This window comes from Cervus canadensis, chromosome X (assembly GCF_019320065.1).
Source record: "Cervus canadensis isolate Bull #8, Minnesota chromosome X, ASM1932006v1, whole genome shotgun sequence".
Classification (NCBI taxonomy): domain Eukaryota; kingdom Metazoa; phylum Chordata; class Mammalia; order Artiodactyla; family Cervidae; genus Cervus; species Cervus canadensis.
Window position 1 is genome coordinate 45,124,849 of NC_057419.1, and position 23,146 is coordinate 45,147,994.

The following is a 23,146-nucleotide window of genomic DNA, read 5'->3' on the forward strand; positions in this document are numbered from 1 at the left end:
AACCTACAACAAATGGGCAAACCCCTGAACATCAGGTATACTTATTTTATGTGTTAAACACTATACTCTAATAAGTAAACAATTTATATTATTTTGATATCAAGATAGGAAACAAGAAATTGGACCACATGGAATGTCCCCAGGAAAACATTCTGTAATTTTCAAAAAAAGAAGAAAAAGACTTTGTGATAGTTTCATGCATTTCACACAGCAAAGTGCTAGGTTTGGGGTAGAAGCTAAAATAATATGACATGAAAGTGTTAGTCACTCAGTCGTGTCCAACTGTTTGCGACCTCGTGGTCTGTCCATGGGATTCTCCAGGCAAGAATACTGGATTGGGTTGCCATTCCCTTCTCCAGTGGATCTTCTCAACCCAGGGATTGAACCCAGGCCTCCTGCATTGCAGGCAGATTCTTTACCATCTGAGCTACCAGGGAAGCTATAAAATAATATAAGGTATATGCTTATTTTTTTAATCTAAGTAGTGGTGGTCCTCAAATTGTGCTCATTATGCACGTGTACAAGGAGGCACTAATTTCTGTAGCTTTCCACTCTCAATAGTGCTTTTGTGATCTCCTTGAGATGGGTTAGATGATTATTTTATCCTTTGTTGTTGTTGTTCAGTCTGTAAGTCCTGTCCAACTCTTCACGACCCCATAGACTACAGCACACCAGGCTTCCCTGTCCTTCACGATCTCCCAGAGTTTGCTCAAACTCATGTCCTTGGACATCAGTATCTAGATCAATCCCTTGGGCTTTTTCCTTCTTTTTCTACAAAATCTTTATCACTATAGCAGATTTAGAAAATGGCTTCTGGCCCCAAATAAGTTTAAAAATTGCCAATGTAGAGAGCTGCCACATTTTCAGAAATTTAAGTGTGCTGCCTCCTGGCTTTGTGGAGAGGATTAAATGAAGATAGTTTATTCTAAGGGCAGAGCAATGTACTGTTTACTTAAAATTTTATTAAAACAAGGAGAAATATGGCCTTTTCAGAATTCCCTGTTTCCCTAGTCCAGAGTTCCACTGTGTACAAAAGCTGTCCTCTCCTCTCTGCCACATTTAGCTGCTGTCCTTGATTCTACTACTGTTCTTTGAAGCTGTTTCATTAGTCTTTTTAAATAAAGATAACAAGGTGAACTATTTAAGTTACACATACCTCTTAGCCATTTGCAACTATCCATATAAGTCTGGATTTGGGCAGTAGACCAACAAAACAAAGATTTAATTTTGGCAGTTGTGGCTGTGAGTCTGCAGGGTTATGCATAATCTCCTATTTTAAGCTGCTGTTTATCAAAATAATTAGCTAGTTGTTTTTCTTAATCCTTTTCAAAATAAGTGCCATTCATTGGTACTTATTTTTTCATTAATAAGTTTTTTTTTTCCTATCATGAGATTTGTTGACAGAAGTATCCAACTGCTGGATACAGGAAACTCATGTTATTTTTAAAAATTATGATAGTTATTTCACTATGCCATAGAGAATTTCAGCCTCACTTATTCTTTTATTTGTATATTATACACTGTCGATTGCTTTCTGGGGAGAATTTTGCTCCTGCTGGCAGTATTTCCTGGGCTTGCCCCATTGTGGAAGAAAGAAGTGTAGCAGGAGTGGGTCATGAGGCAACCTCTCCTACCACATATCCCTGTTGAACTCAGCTGGAAGTAAATAAAAATAGAAACTAAATACACGTATCTCCCACTTTTAAAAAATTCACTTCACAGCATTTTGCTTTTACAAAAGACCTACATTAGTACCGGTTTTCACTAACTGAAAAAAAAAATCTGAAGATAATTTTTGCTTTTATGAAAAAAAGTAACTGCATCTTCCTTTTATGCCATTTTGGCTTATAGGAGGTTTCATAGAAACACTCTACTTTCGGATAATGGGGGAAAACTATGTAGATGGCATAATTAGGAAAATGTAAAATACAAGTTATGTGAACATTTTTTTACTTGATACTTATTAGTTGAATTCCTGTCTTATTGCAATAACACTTCTTTTTCAAGCTTTATTGAATAAAAATTTAGGCAGAATAAAATGAATCCATTTAAGTATATAGTCCAAAGAGTTCTAATATGTATATATGATGAGTTTAAATATAGTACACTCTGTCATCCCACAAAGTTCCTTCAGCTCCTAACGTATTTTTCAAGACTTTGATATTGAAAAGTAATTGAAGCATAAACTGATATTTCTCCAATTTTCTTTCATAAAGGAGTACCATTTTGAAATAGTTGTCCGGGTTTTTTTTCCTTAAGTCTTTATTGAGTTTGTTACCGTATTGCTTCTGTTTAATGTTTTGGCTTTTTGGCCCCGAGGCATGTGGTATCTTAGCTCCCCAACCAGGGATCAAACCCGCACCCCCTGTATTGGAAGGAGAACTCTTTAACCACTAGACTGCCAGGGAAGTCCCCAGTGTCTGGGTTTTATAATAGTAAAATGCCCCAGTCTTTCTCCCTTTTTGTAAAGCTTTTTTGGTTTACATTTTCCCCAAATAAAAAGCAGCAGAGGAATTGTACCTTCAAGAGATGTTTAGAACATTATATTTCTTCTTTTATCATGTGTAAAATATGATTATAATAATGGTCATTCATATATTTGAGAAAAACTCTAATGCTGAAACTTTATGTTGTTTGAATTTCAGTCACCTCTGCTTTTTTCCTTTATCCATGTAACTAACATCTTTCTGTTTTTATTAGTTCAAAACAGATCCTCACCAAATTCATGGTTGAGTAACTCCTTAAATAGATGACTCAGAGTTACATCCTATAAGTGACAAATAATTTGGTTTCATTTGAACCTAATGTTGGCTCTATTTATAGATAGTTTTTAAGCACATGCTCTTCTTTCAGAACATTTTAACAGCTCAGAAGATAAATATTATAAAGATCATCGAACTGATCACCTGTATCTTTATTAATATCTAATTAACAAGCTAAATGAATTATAGTCCTTCAATACTGATTAAGAATGACCTGGAGTTGTTTTAAATGCAAGTCCCTAGAAATAAATGATACTTACCAAACTCATCCTAATGAAGAATGAGAAGGAAGACAAGTAGTTCTCACAGTAATTGGCTTTATTATAATTTACTGCTGATAGTTGTTGATAATACCTCAAATATAGTGTTAAATTTGGTATTCAGCTGGCCAGGATGGTTTAATATATTTATTACACTTTCAGAACTCAAAATTCTTTGGGAAATATACTACTAAAATCATTAATTTGTAAATGCTTAATGTAGTTAAGGGGCTTCCCTGGTGGCTCAGTGGTAAAGCATCTGCCTGCCAATGCAAGAGGTACAGGTTTGATCTTTGGGTCAGGAAGATCCCTTGGAAAAGGAAATGGCAACCCACTCCAGTATTCTTGCCTGGGAAATCCCAAGGAGAGAGGAGCCTGGCAGGCTACAGTGCATGGGGTCGCAAAGAGTCAGACACGACTTAGCAACTAAACGACAATAGTGTAGTTGATATTGATTTCTAACTGATATATTTGCCTATTTAAGAACAAAATTTGCACTAGTCAAACATTCTCAATTAATGGTATGCTGCTGCTTTTTTTCATGCACCTAACAGGTGAGATATTAGGCTGTAAGACTGAATTAAGTGGGCAAGAATTCAAAGAAATTACAAGCTGCTTGCATTTCTCATTGTATGTGAAAAAAAGATAATAAAATGTGCTAGTAAAATGTGTAGAAGATCAAAGAAATAATGAGTTTCCCCTTACCTCAGATTGGTGTGGGGGCCTGTCTAGGCCTCCGGTCATCCTCTAGTTGAGAAGGTCAATTTTCTTGATTTATAGGAAGATGGCCTCATTAAAGCCAGCCTGACCTATATTATTGCCAAAGGCAGCTGGGATCTTTAGTCTTCAAACTGGTTATTAGATAAAGGTGGAGCTCAGCAGCAGCATTTAACTTGGCTGGTATAATCTTTCCAAGATTCTGCTTGGATCCCTTTCTTAAAATACCACATGATCATTAATTTCAGCTCGCCAAGGAAAAAATGTTGAGTCAATAATGACTTTCATTTAGTTATTTTGTTATTAATATTGATTCAAATGAACACATTAATCCTTGTCCTAATTATTTTATGGCTAGATTAGAACATTCTTTATGTGCAGTTGGAGTCTGGGTCAGCTCTGAATTTTAACTATTGAATTTCTAACACAACCTGGAGATTCTTTGGAAACAAGTGAGAATACTTATGTATTTGTCAGTTAAAAATCAGTGTCTAATTTCAAGGCATCCGGTCCCATCACTTCATGGCAAATAGATGGGGAAACAGTGGAAACAGTGGCTGCCTTTATTTTTCTGGGCTCCAAAATCACTGCAGATGGTGATTGCAGCCATGAAATTAAAAGACACTTACTCCTTGGAAGGAAAGTTATGACCAACCTAAACAGCGTATTAAAAAGCAGAGACATTACTTTACCAACAAAGGTCCATCTAGTCAAGTCTATGGTTTTTCCAGTAGACATGTATGGATGTGAGAGTTGGACTATAAAGAAAGCTGAGCACCGAAGAATTGATGCTTTTGAACTGTAGTATTGGAGAAGACTCTTGAGAGTCCCTTGGACTGCAAGGAGATCCAACCAGTCCATCCTAAAGGAGATAAGTCCTGGGTGTTCATTGGAAGGACTGATGCTAAAGCTGAAACTCCAATACTTTGGCCACCTGATGCGAAGAGCTGACTCATTGGAAAAGACCCTGATGCTGGGAGGGATTGGTGGCAGGAGGAGAAGGGGACGACAGAGGATGAGATGGTTGGATGGCATCACCAACTCGATGGACATGGGTTTGGGTGGACTCCGGGAGTTGGTGATAGGGAGGCCTGGCGTACTGTGGTTCATGGGGTCGCAAAGAGTCAGATGCGACTGAGCAACTGAACTGAACTGAACTGAATTTCTGATCATCACTGGTGACAGTGCAGCTGAAATAAAGCTGGTTCTGTAGCAGTCTTGATAGTGGATCACCCAAGTCAGTGTTACAACTGTTATATGATTGGATCTTAACGAAACATATAAAAACTGTGTAGCCCAGGAGCCACTGTAGTATGATGTGGAGAGCACTGGACTTCAGTTATTAGCTCTGCTCCCCCTACTTACTACTTCTGTGATCTCAGCAACTTAAGTATCTCACTGCACAGTTTTTTCCTCTGTTTAGTGAAACTAGACATATTTGCCTCACAGGGTTATTATTAACTATCAAATGAGGACTTATGGAGGAACACTTAAAAATCCCAGATACTGCACTGGATGGTCTAAGATCATTCAATACATTTTGAAGTGTCCACATGGCTGCTATTCAGCAGATGTTAACTACCCTTTGAGTGTTTTGTAGATTAAACAAGATAAAATAATTAAAAGCTACTAAACAAGTAAAGATTAAAGGCAGGAAGAGAAGGGGATGACAGAGGATGAGATGGTTGGATGGCATCGCCGACTCAATGGACATGAGTTTGAGCAAACTCTGGGAGTTGGTGATGGACAGGGAAGCCTGGCATGCTGCAATCCATGGGGTTGCAAAGAGTCAGACATGACTGAGCAACTGAACTGAACTGAACTGAAACCAGTAAAGGTTTTGATTAACAATAGTGAAGAAATTCCAGATTTAGTCATTAAGTGATGGATTTGGGTTACTAAAAGCTGTCGTTTCCTTCTGTGGAAGTGCTTTTTAAAAACACATCTGTTTGGAAATAGACTTACAGACATAGAAGACAAATTTATGGTTACTAAAGCAGATAACAGGGTGCAGAGGGAAGAGATAAATTAGGCGCTTGGGATTAGCAGATACACACTACTATATATAAAATAGATAACAGAGACCAACTGTATAGCACAGGGAACTATATTCAGTATGTTGTAATAGCTTATAATAGAAAAGAATCTGAAAAAGAAATATATATATACACACACACATATACATATATGTATAACTGAATAGCTTTGCTGTATGACTCTAACATAACATAAATTAACTATATTTCAGTTTTTTAAAAATGTGTTTGAGTTTAGATTCTTTTTGGAATGACTGAATGACTTTACAGATGGCTGTGTAAGATATGCAGACGAACTCACCGTTGAGAGAGGATAAGAATTAAATCAAGTCAATCTATCCTGAGCTGCACCATTCCAGTTTGTTAGCCACTAGCCACATGCAGCTACTGAGCACTTGAAATGTGACTACTCCTAATTGCGATGTCCTATAAGAATAAAACACACTGGATCTTAAAGACTTAGTACACGAAGAGAATGTAACATATTTCATTAGTACTTTTTAATGTGACTATATGTTGAAATAATAATACTTTGGATGTATTGGATTGCATAGACTATGTTAAATTTCACCTGCTTCTTTTTAATGTGGCCACTGAAAAAATCTTAACTGTGTGTGAAGTTTGCATTGTATTTCTTTTGAATGATGCTGAACTAAAACCTTACTGAATGATTCTGAGAAAGCTAACTCTTAAATTTGATCTTTAAAGCTCAGACATTGAGAATGAGATTGCCACTCCATTGCTAAGAATGTCAGAGAGCATTCCTTTCTTCAGTCACATTGGTAAATACCCAACTTATTTTTGACCCATGGTCAAATTAACTTGCTCCAAAAGCAGCTTCTCACTTTTAAAAGGTGGTATGAAAAATTCTCCTTTTCCAAGAACAACTAATAGTATTATAAAAATGAATGCTACATACTTTTCAGGAAAATTCTTCTTAAAACAAACCACCTGAAACAGGTTTCCTAAATAACTCTCCCTTATTTGAGGGGCAGACTGAAAAGTAGACCCTGGAGGACATAGTTGTTCTACTATTATTGGATAGCCTGAACTTATTATGCCATATAGTGGGTTGATTCAGTTTAAGTGTGTTTCTGCAGTTTTGGTCAGAATATCAAATATTACTTCCCATATTACTAGTGACCCCTTTTAAAAGAAAATAACTTGATAAAATATAGGCACATAATTAAACATAGGGACACTAAACATAGAAGTAGATTCTTCCTTAAATCTTTAAAAATTTCCCTGCAAAATGAGAAAATACAAGGCAGAGTGGAGGAGTTCCCAGTCACTAAAGATAAAGTAGATCTTCAAAACACCATGGTAACCCTGGGTCAGGTCACTCAAAGGAATGTTCTAAGCTAGTATCTCTAAGCAGTCAGATAATTACAATTTCAAATCATATTATTATCACCTACTTTCAAATTCCTTCCTACTCTACTTCATGAGCTGATTTGTAGGAAAATACTCCTTTTAGTTTGCTATATCAGCAAGGAATTAATAGCAGTTAGTCTTTAATTCACACTCACATCTAAACACATATTTTGAGCTTAACTTCTTGGAATCTATAGCTTGAATGCATAGATGGTGCCTTTGTGTTTTGAAACTGATTTTTCTTTTTGGGCTATTTAATACACCCATTTAATCAATACTTGAATTATGGAAAATGGTGCCTCAGTTATCCTAGATATAAGCCATATTTTGCATCATTGCCCTTATAATTTCAATATGTTTTTATGTTGTTAGTCTTGTGCTGCTCAATCATTGTTTGGATTTTAGTCCCTGAAATGTCAGAAGATAGCGCTAAGTTGTGTCCGACTCTTGCAGTCCCATGAACTGTAGCCTGCCAGGCTCCTCTGTCCATGGGATTCTCCAGGCAAGAATACTGGAGTAGGTTGCCATTTCCTTCTCCAGTGGAATGCCATTTCACTTCCCAACCCAGGAACTGAACCCAGGTCTCCCACATTGCAGGCAGATGTTTTATTGACAGGTCCAGTGACATTTAAAGTGTTTTAATCTTTGAAGGCAGGATCCCCAGCAAACCTGCCTTTATTTTTGAGGGTGGATTAGAAGAGACTAGACCATAAGCATGTCCAGCCATATACCAAGGAGACGTGTGTGTCAAATGCAGAGGTCTTTAGAGCATCCGTTTCTACTATGATCTTTCAGTATAACAAATGTAGCACATGTCAAATGCTGAATACGGAGGTTGAAACACGTTGCAGTTACATGAAAGGGGCAACATTTAAAGTAAATGGAAAACAGGAGAAAAGACCCATTTTTGTTGTGGCAAACACTAAGTCTCCATTTACTTCTTGACTCTGATGTCAGAGCATTGAATAGAATCAGACTTTGATCAGAATAGAAAGAAATGGAAAGAGAAACTAAGGTGAAAGCAGAAGGTATGAAAAGGGTCACTTCTAATAAAATGAGAAGCTAGAGATAAACATTAAAACCAGTACTAAAAAAAAAAAAAAAAACAGTACTAGAACTCCTAAGCTTTTTGTAGAATCAGAAGGCAGAATAATCTTACAGGGAGAGAAAAAAGTCTGCGGGCATCTGATTTATATTGTCTGGCTTCAGCCTGGTCCTCTAGTGCACTTATCAAAAGTCTTCCTCGTAGTTATGACTCCCCAGCACAAAAGCCACACCTTATTCACGCCTGTACTCTCCTGGAGATAGAGACCATGTTTCATGTGCATCTCATCTCTTTCTCCACAATGAAGACCGAACCACCTTAACCCCTTCAGCCCCACACTGTTGCACTCCACACAGTCCTTTCCCATCTGTTTTCTCATTAGAATCTTGCCACTGCCCTCTGAAGTTGTAGACCATGCAGGTCCTGCATCATGTCACTGTCCCCGTTTCATTTGCCACAAGGAAAGCATTTGTAGAGGTTAGCAGTCAGCTGGCAATAGTAGTGACAGAGGCTGGACCGGCACCAAGTTTTCTGACTCCAGATCCTAAGGGATTTTCATCACTGACACTTACAAACACAGTGTTCTCTTTAAAACAACAGCAAAAACGGACAAAAAATAATCAAACTTTCTTTGACCCTGCTATTCCTTTCCTACTACCAGGATCATGTCTAAATCCAGCCTGGCATCCTGGAAGGACTGACTTTGGAGTTAGGCCAGGGATCAAAACCAACCCCTTGTAATTGCTATATGATCCTGAACAGGTTTCAAAGTCTCAGTTTCCTCATCTGTAAAATACTTATCTCGCAGGCTTGTTGGGACATTAAATGACAACAATCATATTGAGTACTTAGACCAGTGAGAGAGGTGATCAGTCTAAATTTGTTATATCATCATTGTCTGCATCCTGAGTTTGAATCTGACCTCTCCACGGAATGTGATCTTAGAACATTTATGGCCTTTTCCTGGTTGAATCTTTCTTACAGCCTTTTCTCAGCCTTCTCTTAAGTTTTGTTCTTGTTTAGTCGGTAATTGGTGTCTGACTCTTTGCAACCCCATGGACTGTAGTCTGCCAGGCTCCTCTGTCCATGGGATTTCCCAGGAAAGAAAATTGAAGTAGGTTGCCATTTCATTCTCCAGGGTATCTTCCCAACCTATGGATCGAACCCGCATCTGCAGCCTTGGCAGGTGGCACCAGGGAGCTCCCTTCTCTTACTACTTATGCCTTAATTCCCCCATTTTCTTGACTTTCTTAATATTGTATTATTGATTCTTACTTTTCTGATGGTTTTTCTTTTGTCTTCTTTACTGACTTCTTTTCCTTATTTATACCTTCTGTGAATCCTCTAAGGTTCCTTCTGCAGCCATTGCTCTTGTTGCTAAGACTAAGTTGAGTTAACAAATCAGCGAGGAGATAATGTTATCTCTCTGCTTTGTGCAGTATATCCTTAACCTTGGTTCTTTTACCTGTCTCCCTTCTACTTCCAAATATAAAAATGCCACATTGGATTTTATTCATCTCCAAGCAGGTGAAACTCCAGCGCTGTTAACACAGGAAGGCTTTAATTATCTTGTTCCATGTAGACATGACTAGTGACACTTACACCCAAACTATTTTTGTGTGATGGTGATGATCACGACGATGAGGATATTAACACTTTTATTTTTCAAATAGTATTATGTAACTTACACAGTAGTCTTTCCTACATTATCTGAATTTGTTTTTCAAAATAACACTGTGAAGATAGTGTCTTGAATTATCCAACACATTTTATAGATGATGTAAAATAAGTTCTAACTTTGATGTTGAGAGTAGTGCCTTTCTGTTTACCTTTACTGTTTTGTTTCTTTGCCTTCTATTCCGTGTAACTTCCCTAAGTGTGTCTATAAATGCTAGATTTTAGGCTAAGGAATAAACATCATATCCTTAGGCAATTTAGGGAAACCTCAGAAAAAGAAGTAAAATTCAAGACAGCAAATTGAGTTGTTTATTAGCTGATCAAGAAAGAGTTATACATTTTGAAACCTGTTTACAAGAGTTTGGGTTAAGTATTTTGTTGTGTTATTTACATTTCTTAGTAATAGCTGACTTGTATATTGCTTTAAGCTGGCAAGAATATTAATAAGTTATATTGTCAAAGATGTCAAAGGGCAAAAAGTTAAGCTTTGTTTGAATGGGGGATTTCATCTCTATAGTTAGAGAAGTCTTCATGTTACCATAGATCCCATCCATTCATTCATCATTCACTCGAATTGTCTTTTGAATTCTACCTAACAAGGTGTTCTGTGTTTGTTTTTCAGATCTAAAGCGGGAAGCCAGTATCTGTCATATGCTGAAACATCCCCACATTGTAGAATTATTGGAGACATATAGCTCAGATGGAATGCTTTACATGGTTTTTGAATTGTGAGTTTGCATTTTATTTTCTTAAGCGTTAGCTTTAGACAATGTTCATCTTAGATAATGCTGACACTTTTAAAATTTCAAAATAGTTGTGAAGACATCTGTTCAGAACGACCTGAAGTAATAAGAATAAAAGGAACCTCTCCCTGTAAGGTTCACAGTGGTTAAGGGCATGTTTGGTTACCCTCACATTTTTAGCATACTTTAGAGAAGTAGAAAGCGGAGGAGATAGAGTTCAGAAGAATAGGAGGTCCCAAAAGATACGATTCTGACTACAGGAGTCTTAGTGAAAAGGGCTGGGTTGAGAGTAGAGGCCTCCATGTCGCAAGCCTCTCTATGGTGGTTAAGTAGCTCAGTCATGTCCAGTTCTTTGCCACCTCATGGACTGTAACCTGCCAGGCTCCTCTGTCCATGGGATTCTCCAGGCATTAGAATACTGGACTGGGTTGCCATTTCCTTCTCCAGGGGATCTTCCTGACCCAGGGTTCGAACCCAGGTCTCCTGCATTGCAAGCAGATTCTTTACCAGCTGAGCCATGAGGGAAGCCCCGAGCAAGCCTCTCTAAGCAACTAAAAACAAGTACTAACAGACTTCCTCTTTTAATGCAATCACCATATTGGCAAGGAATATTCTGTAGATAACAGTAAGTCTTGATTTGAGGAAGCCACTCAACATGTTTCTCACAAAAATTTTGTTGGTAAGATGGAGAAATGTGGCCTCAGGGTAGTACAATTGGGTAGTTTCATAGCTGATCGGATGATTGTGTCCAAAGAGACTGTATCAAGCTTTATGGGGTGACATACTATTCAAAATTTTAATCAGTGATTTTGATTAGGGTTTCTCACAAGGTAGTAATCCAGGCATTTTCCAGGGCCAAAGTCACTTTAAGGCTCTGTTGGGGATGGATCTGCTTCCAAGCTCACTCACATGGTTGTTGGAAGCACGCTATCAGACTGAGGGCCTGAGTTTCTCATGAGCTGTTGGCCCAAGGCCTCCCTAGGTTCCTTATCACTGGGTTTCTCCCTAGAGCAGCTCCATGGCAGCTGGCTTCATCAGGGTCAGTCAGCAAGCAAGACCACAACAGTAGGAAGCAGACAGAAATCAGTCTTGTAACTTGCTCTCTGAAATCACACACCATCACTTCTGCCATATTCTATTAGTTAGAAATAACTCACTAGATCCAGTCCACACCCAACAGGAGAGGATTACATCAAGTTGTAAAGACCTGGAGGTGGTGATCACTGGAAGCTTTGTCAGAAGCTGCCCTCTCCAGGGGGCTAGCTAATAAAGTGAATATCTAGACCAAATTTTAAACTATTTTACAAGGTCGTAGCAAAGGATCTAAAACAAAGAAGGTGAAATTTAAGACCAATTAATATAAACTCATTCATTCACGTATATAAGTGCTAGATCACTGTGAATTTAGGTGTAAATGCTTATGTGAAAAAGATGTCAGCAGTTTAGTTAGTTGTTGCAACAGCTTTAAAAGCCCTGGATGGAACCTTTGGGTACATTAAGTAGAAGTGTGTGGTGTGCAGAACCAAGCCCCAGCCCCATCGTGTTATATCAGTATATTGCCCATTCTCCCTAGAGGGTTCCTAATAAGCAAGACACTGGCATGCTTCCAGAATGGGATCGCCTGAGTGGGAAAGAGCCTAGAAATTCCATCATAATGACACAGCCTGCAAAGTTTTTGTTGGCAAACCTGCTAAAAGATGTTTGAAAACTAGATGCTTCCAGACATAGCTTTCAGTTGTTAAAAACTTATTGTGAGGATGAAATTTTTAGTCATTTGCATGTTTTTAAAAATGCGTTCTCTTCAAAACTCTAGCACTATACCTTTAGCTCATTCAGTGTATGGAAAATGTCTGCTCTGTGACCTAAATGGCAGAGCTAGCCATCATCGTCAAACTCATCAGCCAAATCAGGCTCACTTTCTCTCAAAAAAACAAATCAGACTTCATTTTTCAAATAAAATTAAAGTGTTGATAGACATCACCATGACAGTTATTTTACTATTGATGTCTAATTCTAAATTAGATAAGGCTTTGCTGTGAATATATTGTCTGGATGAAATAAGGTGGCTCTCCCCGTCCTTTCCAAAGCTGTTTTGCTCTCACAGATCACAAGCTTTGCATTCCCCAGTTGTCTCTTTGAAGTTAGGCAGGCTTTTCAGCCCAGACGAGTGGTTGGTCTTTGAGATGGGTTCTTCTGAGTGGAGATACAAAAGGAAAATCAGCAGACCACAGGCTTGTTTTCAGACAGACCCAATCATGGCAAATGTAGCTATGGCTTAAATGCCTTTAAAATATCCTGATATGTGTGTCCCCTGAAAAGGGTTTGAGTACACCCAGAAATACCTAAGTCCCACTTTGAGGACCACTTGGCCTGGAAGAGCTATTGAAAAGACTAGGAAAATTTAGTTACCCAGGAATCTATTCATTTTTCTTTTACTGCTAAAAGAGTCCCCAGATCATAAGCCCATAGTGGATCATAATGGATGTCTTTAGTGCTTTGAAAGATCATCAAGTGTAAGAGGATTCTGTGTTTATTCAGTGTAGGGTGAGGAATTGTAACTAGAATCAACAGGTGGCAGGTAGATTTCACCTGTAAGCAAGGGAGCCCTCTTTGATGATTAGAACTAATTGCATGAATGAAGCGGCTGTTTCACTGAGTCTGCCATTCCTCACTAGAAATGCTCAAGCTAAACCTGGATCCATCCAGGTGTCCTGAAGAAAAGGTTTTAATTTTGGACTACAGAGGGGCTTTAATGTCCCTTCCAATTTTAACATATTATAATTCTTTTTATTTTATTCTTTATTCAAGAAATTTGTTTCTGTCCATACTTTTTTATTCATTAAGAAAACTAGACAACAGATTTTGCCATATACTATAAAGTAGCAAGCACAGAAAGCAAAATTGTAAAATTCACCTAAATTTCACATTTACTATCTGTTTCAAAGGGGTCTAAACGACAGTATAGTACAGGGAAGATGGTCCTTCATGTCATAAAACTTGGGTTAGTATCCCGCCTCCATCATTTTTACTAATTCTGTGACTTTGACCAAGTCTTTTAACTTTAAAATCTTCATAAGATTATGAAAACTAGATGAGAGATCAGTGTTCATTCACCTTAAAAGATGGTGACTTGCTCTACAATGATAAAGTATTGTTTCCAGTGAATTTAACAGGTTAGTTTTAGTTTCACAATGTTGAATTATATGGGATTTTATATAGCTAAATTTTGTGTGATTCAGTTGTGATTAGATGGCTATATATCAAGAACAAGACCTCATTGAAGTTACATAGTTACCAGCCACATAATCTCACTGTTAACCCAAATAGCTAGAACATAGCTTCCTAGTTTTTAACCTTTTATTTTGGAAGTTTTCAAATGGAAAGGAAATAATATAAGGAACCTCTGTAGGCCTGTCACTGAGCTTCAGTAGTTATCAATATTTTGCCATTCTTATTCTGTCTATCCTTTACTGTTGTCTTTTTTTTCTTGGCAATTTCTAAATATCATTTCACCTATAAATACTCTGTATTTATAGATAAAGACTCTGTGTGTGTCTCTGTGTATGTATAAAATATTATTATCATATCTAGCAGAATCAACAACTCCTTAGTATCATGTCATATTCAGTTAATGTTGCTTTCCTTGATCGAACATGAATTTTTAAAGGACCTGTTTCTCAATTTAGAATTGTTCTGTTAGCCCTAGGGATCTGGAAGTAGATTATAAATTCATAGTTAAAATAACAGTAATTTCTCAGAAGGGCTAGAGACAAAACAGAAATATAAAATTGTTCTTTTGTATCATTCTTTTGTTATAAATTCACCTCAACAGTCTTCTTTGCCCTGTTTTTTGCATTCCCTTTGATCCCCTCAGTTTAAAACAAATGAACAAACCCAAACCATTCATTACTATAAGATTTAAAGTCCTGTGGATCAAAGAGCGAAGCATAAGCTTGTGCGTGCCTCCCCCTACTGGCTATGTAAGAGATTGCTCACATAGCTGTTATGTGTTATAGACAGGGCTACACTAGAATTTTTCTGGCAATAGATCTGATGACCCGTAGTATTCAGGGTCTCTTTGCTCAGGTTATGGGTTATCTAGATCCTTTCCAGTTTTCTGACATGACACTGATGCAGAGTAGGCAAAGAGAAAGCAAATGAAATAAGGTCAGTTGACTTTGCTATTTGTTGGCTGCTTGGAAATAGCTCTGATAATTTTGATGGAGAAAAGGCTAGACCAAGCAAATATATTTGGGTCACTGGTGACTTTCTGAGTATGGTATCCATATCTTTCTTTGCCACAGACTATCTATAACCAGTTCTCCCCTTTTTTCCCCTAAACTGAAGTCACAACATTACATGGCTCAATCTTGTTGCTTATCAAGTTAGCAAATCCTTAGAACTAGTTGATATAAATGATTTATTTATAAGCCTGAAGCATACTCGAATACAGAGACAGAACCAGAATTTTACTGCTGGAAAAGATTAGAGCAGTAGATTTCAAACTTTAGCACTGGAAAATCCTGAGTAGAGCTTGTTAAACCAGGATGTATCAGGCCCCAGCCCCCAGATATTCAATGTTAACAAATGTGGGTCCTGAAGTGAGAGGTCAAGAGATGATTGACTTTTAAAGTAAGGGTAATACTATTCAGAGACCATGTTGTCATTATCCCCAACACACACAGTAGTTTGTTAGAAATCTGCATGTGTTTACACTATATCCATGGGTTCCAGATTACAGTTAAGTTAGAACTTGCCTGTGGCAATTTGCAATTGTTTTCAGCAATATAAACATTTTAGAACATAGGTTCAATTTTGAAGACAGGGCTGTGTCATGTCACCCTCCCACCTCAAAATTAATATGTATATTATGGCTGAGTCCCTTCGCTGTTCACCTGAAACTATCACAACATTGTTAATCGGTTATATCCCAATATAAAATAAAAAGTTAAAAAAATGAGTAAATAAATATTGTCCCTTTCCAAAAAAAAATTAAATGTTTATTTCTAAGTCACACATCAGGGCTTATGTTTAGTCGCATCTGATACTTGAGTTAAGCTGTAAATCCTAAATTGGCTGGCCAAGAAATTTTAATTACCTTATTATAGAATGATTACATATACCACAGGGAGACTTACAGTAATTAAAAACGGATTTAAAACACATCTGACATGGAGACAGTAGTTTGTATCTTTTAAAATAATATTAGCAGTTTGTATTTTTGAAACTCACAAAGGAGGTAGACTAAAAGTCCTTTTATTTAATTTTATTGTTAAAATTTTATTTTTAGTCTGGTATTTATGCTCAGAGAAGGGAATGTTTGTGGAAGTCATTTATACTGATAGAGTAGAACTGATTACTACTTACCAGCAAATTTGCCACTTAAGAGAAAACATACTTGTTTCATATCAGGCAAGAAAAATCTGGATGTAACATTTTAATTTATATGAAAATTTGTACATATTTTTATAGCTAGTTTTATCTATTTTGATTTTTTGGTTTTATGTGTAATGATAGAAATTGCTCTTCATTCATTCAGCACATATTTATTGAATGCCTCTTTAAGTGCTGGGTAATAGGAAATGGTTGGGAAATAGTTTGGTCCTAGTAAACATTAGAAACTTGATACTTTTGGTAATTTAATAATCTAAGATACATGAAAGGACCTAGCTGGGTGACTCTGTGTGTGTATGTGTTTGTGTGTGTGGGTGTGTGTGTTTGCTAAGTCACTTCAGTTGTGTCCAACTCTTTGCGATCCCTTGGACTGTAACCCTCTTGTCTCCTCTGTCCATGGGATTCTTCAGGCAATAGTACTGGAGTGGGTTGCCATTTCCTTCTCCGGGGAATCTTCCCAACCCAGGGATCAAACCCGGGTCTCCTGCACTGCAGGCAGATTCTTTACCGTTTGAGCCACCAGGGAAGCCCAGGCAACTGTGTAGGTCTTTGGTAAATGCTAGTTAGAAGAAGAAAATGTCTGTGTCATAAACTTTTTAAAATTAAACATCTCTCTCTTTTTTTTATAATGTAATGCTTCTTCATTTTTTTTATTTTTAAAACTTTTTATTTTTTTTTTCTGTGATACGCTTTTATTGATGTCATTTCGGCAGGGCCAGGACTGTGGCAGGGATAAAAATAAACTTTTTATTTTGTATTAAAGTATACCCGAGTGAGGGGGGATCAGGATGGGGAATACATGTAAACCCATGGCTGATTCATGTCAATGTATGACAAAAACCACTACAATATTGTAAAGTAATTAGCCTCCAACTAATAAAAATAAATGAAAAAAAAAGAAATAAATAAAAAATAAAGTATACCCGATTAGCAAACAATGTTGTGATAGTTTCAGGTAGACAACAAAGGGCCTCAGCCATACATATACACGTATCCATTCTCCCCCAAACCCCCATCCCATCCAGGCTGCACATAACATTTGGAACTCTGTGTGTGTTAGTTGCCCAGTCATGTCCGATTCTTTACCACCCCCTGGACTGTCGCCCACCAGACTTCTCTGCCCATGGGATTTCCCAGACAATAATACTGGAGTGGGTTGCCATTTCCTTCTCCAGGGGATCTTTCCAGCCCAGGGATCGAACCCACATCTCCTGTACTGCAGGCGGACTCTTTACCATCTGAGCCACCAGGGAAGTGCTCAGAGTTAAACATTTTTGTTGACTTAGGTTTACCACTATATTAAATGTTTAGTTGTGTTTTAGTTTTAAGAACTATGTGTCAGGGATCCCCAAGACCACTCCCAAATTTGATGACCTACTAAGAGGACTCCTTCCTGGAGAAGGAAGTGGTAACCCACTCCAGTATTCTTGCCTAGAGAATTCCATGGGCAGTGGAGCCTGGTAACTGCCCATGGGGTTGCAAAGAGTTGGACACGACTGAGCTACCAACACTAAGAGGACTCCTAGGACTCAGCATATAGTCATATTCACAGCTATGATTTATTACTAGCTAAAGGGTATAAAGCACAATCGGCAAAAGGAGAAGGTGCATGGATTGTAGTCCAGGGGCAGCGAGGCACAAGCTTCCAGGGGTCTTCTGCCAGCCAGCAGCTGTGACAACACATGTGAAATGTTGTCCACCAGGGAAGCTCATTAGAGATTCAGCACCTAGGGTTTTTGTCAGGGGCTTGTCATGTAAACACCCTCTGCCTGGTGCATAGCAAATTCCAGACTCTCAGAAAGAAAGCAGGTGTTCAGGATAAATCATATCATTTGCACAAGCAGTTTAGACACAGTGAGCCACTCTTTTCATTTAGGAGGGGCGGAACCCATCCAAGTTCCCATATGCCAATCAAGAGCTGACCTTGGAGGTATGACTTGCAAGCCTTTTGAGAGATAATAGTGAGACCTGCTATGTTAACTCTTTTCTACACAATAATAGAGAACAACATAAGAAGGATTTGAGTTAATAAACTCCTGGATCTGCAAACAAAATATAATTAGCTATAAAAATAATTGCAAAGTTTGGATTGTTTTTTTAAAAAAAAAAAACTATTAACTGTAATTACTGTATCATTTTGACATTTCTTGAGGGAAAAAAATGGAGATGTCCCAATTTGTGTATAAAACAAATCCTAGATCGAGATGTTACAGTGTAGAATAGGTTTTAAGCTTTGAATGCTTTAGGAAACAAACTGCATTCTGATGCCTACTATCTTAGAAATGCATTTGAAATTGTCACTGTGGTAATTTTTTTGTGTATGAAATAACTTTGAATAAATTTGTGTATATATAAAATAAGAAAATTCAGTTAACTTTGTTTTTTAAAAGGAGTAGTTCATTTAAAATGAAAATTTATAAGTTGTTTTTAGCATAATATAATACATATCCTTTGTACAAATTTAGAGATTATGGAAAATTATAATGATAAAAATAATACCATTTGCAAAAGATAATCACAGTGAGCATTTCAGAACATTTCCTTCTATGTATATCCATGATCACAGTTGCACTAAGTTGAGATCATTTATACATGCAATTTTGTATCCTGGTTCTTTTAACTTAATAATTTTTAGCATTTTGCTATACAAGTAAATGGGACTTCCCAGTGGTAAAGAATCCGCCTGCCATTGCAGGAGATGCAGGAGCCACGGGTTCACTCCTTGGGTTGGGAAGATTCCCTGGAGAAGGAAATGGCAACCCACTCCAGTATTCCTGCCTGGAAAATCCCATGGACAGAGGAGCCTGGTGGGCTACAGTCCATGGGGTTGCAAAGAGTCAGACACAGCTAAGCATGCATTCTCATTATACGATTAAATACTTTTTTAGATATAACATTTTAATGGCAACATTAAGATGTCTGGACTATATATGCATGTGCTACACTTAAATTTCTTCTAAAGTGGGATATTTACACTGTTTTCTGTTTTTCTGTATTAGAAGTAATGTTATAATTAATAATATTCTTGTACTTAATTACTTGCACACACACCCTGATTGCCTTATTTCCTCAAAATGAGTTTTTAGAAGTAGAATTCCTAGATATTAGAATTAGTATTTGAATGCATACAAACACCTCTATCACACGTAGATTTAACCTTTTTCAATAGAATGTATTACATTTAGAAAAATGCATACACAGCACTATACAAGCATAAAGAATTATTGTAAAGTAAGGAACCATGTAGCCGCAACCCAGGTCAAGAAATTTAAAAACTGCCAGCACTTCAACAGCCCTCAAATTCCCCTTTCTGATTGCAATCCCCTACCTCTCTCACAATTAACATTAATCTAGACTTAACTTCCATGTTTTTTCTTTCTATACCATCTAAATAGGTGTCCCTGAATAATGTAATTTGGTTTTATCCACCTTTTGATATCTTCATTTACATAGAATCATACAGTATACATTCTTTTTGAGTCTGTGAGATTTATCCAGGTTAGTTTGATCTCTATTACTGTGTTGCTATAGTGCTGTATAGTGTTAGTGAACAAACATTCACACGTTTATTTATTCATGTAAATGTTAATGGGTATTTGAGTTGTTTCCAGATTTGGCTATGTTGAACAATGCTGTTGTAAACAATCTTGTACCTGTATCCTAGTGCACTTAAGTAAGCATTCATATAGGGTGTAGACCTAGGAGTGGAGTTAATAGGTTTCAGAGTTTATTTTGATACAACTTCAGTTTTCCTAGATAACATCAGGCTATTTTCTAAAGTAGATATGTAAATTGACCCTTTACCAGTGATATATGCCTCTCTAAGGTGATCCAAGTCCTAGTTTTCCTGGCACTGCCCCATGTTTAAAATACTGTTTTTAGTCCTTATTTGTTAATTTATGCCTTCCTTTTATTCTCATGATTAATTATTACCTATGCTACACACCTTTGCTAATACTTGGCATTGTTGGAATTTTTTAATTTATTTTTAACTGAAGGATAATTGCTTTTATAGTATTTTGTTGGTTTCTACCAAACATCAACATGAATCAGACATAGGTTTATGTCCCCTCCCACTTAAACATACCTCCACCTCCCCATCCCACCCCTCTAGGTTGTTACTGAGCCCTGGTTTGAGTTCCCTGAGTCAAACAGCAAATTCCCATTGGCTATCTATTTTACATATAGTGATGTATGTTTCCATGTTACTGTCTATATGCATCCCAATTTTAGCCAATTGGTGTGTAGTAGAATCTCCTTCCCACTCCAGTACTCTTGCCTGGAAAATCCCATGGACAGAGGAGCCTGGTAGGCTGTAGTCCATGGGGTCGCTAAGAGTCAGACACGACTGAGCGACTTCACTTTCACTTTTCACTTTCATGCATTGGAGAAAGAAATGGCAACCCACTCCAGTGTTCTTGCCTGGAGAATCCCAGGGACGGGGGAGCCTGGTGGGCTGCTGTCTATGGGGTTGCACAGGGTCGGACACGACTGAAGCGACTTAGCAGCAGCAGCAGAATCTCCTTAGGGTGTCCCTGGTGGCTCAGACGGTAAAGCGTCTGCCTGTAGTGCTGGAGACCCGGGTTCGATCCCTGAGTTGGGAAGATCCCCTGGAGAAGGAAATGGCAACCCACTCCAGTACTCTTGCCTGGAAAATTCCATGGACTGAGGAGCCTGGTAGGCTACAGTCCATGGGGTCGCAAAGAGTTGGACACAACTGAGCAACTTCACAGGTTCATAGAATCTCCTTGTAGTTCTTCCTGATTGCTGTTCAGTCGCCCAGTCGTGTGACTCTTTGCAACCCCATGAACTGCAACACACCAGGCCTCCCTGTCCCTCACCATCTCCCGGAGTTTACTGAAGTTCATGTCCATTGCATCAGTGATGCCATCCAGCCACCTCATCCTTTGACGCCCTCTTCTCCTTCTGCCCTCAATCTTTCCCAGCATCAGGGACTTTTCCAACGAGTCAGCTGTTTGCATCCAAAATATTGGTGACCAAAATACTGGAGCTTCAGCTTCAGCATCAGTCCTTCCAATAAGTATTCAGGTTTGATTTACCTTAAGATTGACTGGTTTGATCTCCTTGCTGTCCAAAGGACTCTCAGGAGTCTCCTCCAGCACCACAGTTTGAAGGCATCAATTCTTGGGTGCTCTGCCTTCTTTATGGTCCAGCTCTCACAACCACACATGACCACTGGTAATCTTCCTGGTTATTCTTCCCTAATTGCCATTTATCACCTATCTCTTCATTCTTTTTTTCTTTCTTTTTCCCATTTATTTTTATTAGTTGGAGGCTAATTGCTTTACAATATTGTAGTGGTTTTTGCCATACATTGACATGAATCAGCCATGGATTTACATGTGTGCCCCTTCCCAATCCCCCCTCCCACCTCCCTCTCCATCCCATCCCTCTGGGTCCTCCCAGTGCACCAGCCCTGAGCACCTGTCTCATGCATCTAACCTGGGCTGGTGACCCATTTCATCCTTGATAGTATACTTGTTTCAATGCTATTCTCTCAGAACATCCCACCCTCGCCTTCTCCCACAGAGTTCAAAAGTCTGTTCTGTACATCTGTGTCTCTTCTTCTGTCCTGCATATAGGGTTATCGTTACCATCTTTTAAAATTCCATATATATGGATTAGTATACTGTATTGGTGTTTATCTTTCTGGCTTACTTCACTCTGTATAATGGGCTCCAGTTTCATCCATCTCATTAGAACTGGTTCAAATGAATTCTTTTTAATGGCTGAGTAGTATTCCATGGTGTAGATGTACCACAGCTTCCTTATCCATTCGTCTGCTGATGGGCATCTAGGTTGCTTCCATGTCCTGACTATTATAAACAGTGCTGCGATGAACATTGGGGTGCACGTGTCTCTTTCAGATCTGGTTTCCTCGGTGTGTATGCCCAGGAGTGGGATTGCTGGGTCATATGGCAGGTCTATTTCCAGTTTTTTAAGAAATCTCCACACTGTTCTCCATAGTGGCTATACTAGTTTGCATTCCCACCAACAGTGTAAGAGGGTTCCCTTTTCTCCACACCCTCTCCAGCATTTATTGCCTGTAGACTTTTGGATAGCAGCCATCCTGACTGGCGTGTAATGGTACCTCATTGTGGTTTTGATTTGCATTTCTCTGATAATGAGTGATGTGGAGCATCTTTTCATGTGTTTGTGAACCATCTGTATGTCTTCTTTGGAGAAATGTCTGTTTAGTTCTTTGGCCCATTTTTTGATTGGGTCATTTATTTTTCTGGAATTGAGCTGCATCTCTTCATTCTTGTAATGATATCTTTTGATTAACAGAAGTTTCTGATTTTAATATAGTCTAATTTATCATTTTAAAATTTTGTGGCCAGTATTTTTGTATCTTGTTTATGAAATTGTTTACTCCCCTGAGATTATGAAGATATTCTGTTATGTTTTCCTATCCACCTGGAATTTATTTGGGGTACACCATAAGGTAGCAGTCTAGTTTCATTTTTTTCCATATGGATAGTCAATAGTCTCAGCACAATTGCTGAAAAGACTGCTCTGTAGTACCACTTTTGCCATAAATCAGGCATCTATATATGCGCGATTATTCTAGGCTCTGTTCTGGTCTCTTGGCCTATTTGCCTGGCATTGCGCTGCGAGTATATTGTCTTAGCTTTACAATAAGTCCTGGTTACTAGTAGAGCAGGGCTTTCCACTGTGTTCTTCTTTAGACATTTCTTAAGAGCTGTACTTGTCTCTGCATTTTCCATTTCCATTTTAGAATCAAGTTGTCAATTTATACATACACACTTAAAAAAACTGTTGAGATTTTCCCTTAAATTATTATGTCAAATCTTTATAGCAGCTTGAGAATAATTGACAGATTTATTATTGAGTCTTCCAGTTTATGAACATAATGTCTGTCTTCCCATTTATTTAGATCCTTGATGTCTTTCAATAAAGTTTTATGCTTCATAGAAGTTATGTACATCTTTTGTTAGATTCTTAGGTATTTTCTTTTAAATGTAGATCAGTCTCTCTCTCCCTCTTTCCCTCCCCCTTTCTCTCTCTCTTACTCTCCTTCCTTATATTGACATTATATTCCTTCTATTCATCACGCTTCATCATTTCCAATAATTTATCTATAGAACTGTGTGGA

At 37.9% G+C, this 23,146-nt stretch overlaps 1 protein-coding gene across 8 annotated transcripts in view; it reads left to right on the top strand.

Annotated features, from left to right (window-relative positions):
* The window catches only part of CASK (calcium/calmodulin dependent serine protein kinase), a 365,729-nt gene that overhangs the window by 125,344 nt on the left and 217,239 nt on the right, over positions 1-23,146 (top strand). For all 8 annotated transcript variants that reach the window (XM_043458309.1, XM_043458311.1, XM_043458313.1 and 5 more), the window contains exon 3: positions 10,494-10,599. In XM_043458309.1, coding sequence (XP_043314244.1) covers positions 10,494-10,599 — 106 coding nt within the window. The remainder of the gene's footprint in view (positions 1-10,493; positions 10,600-23,146) is intronic.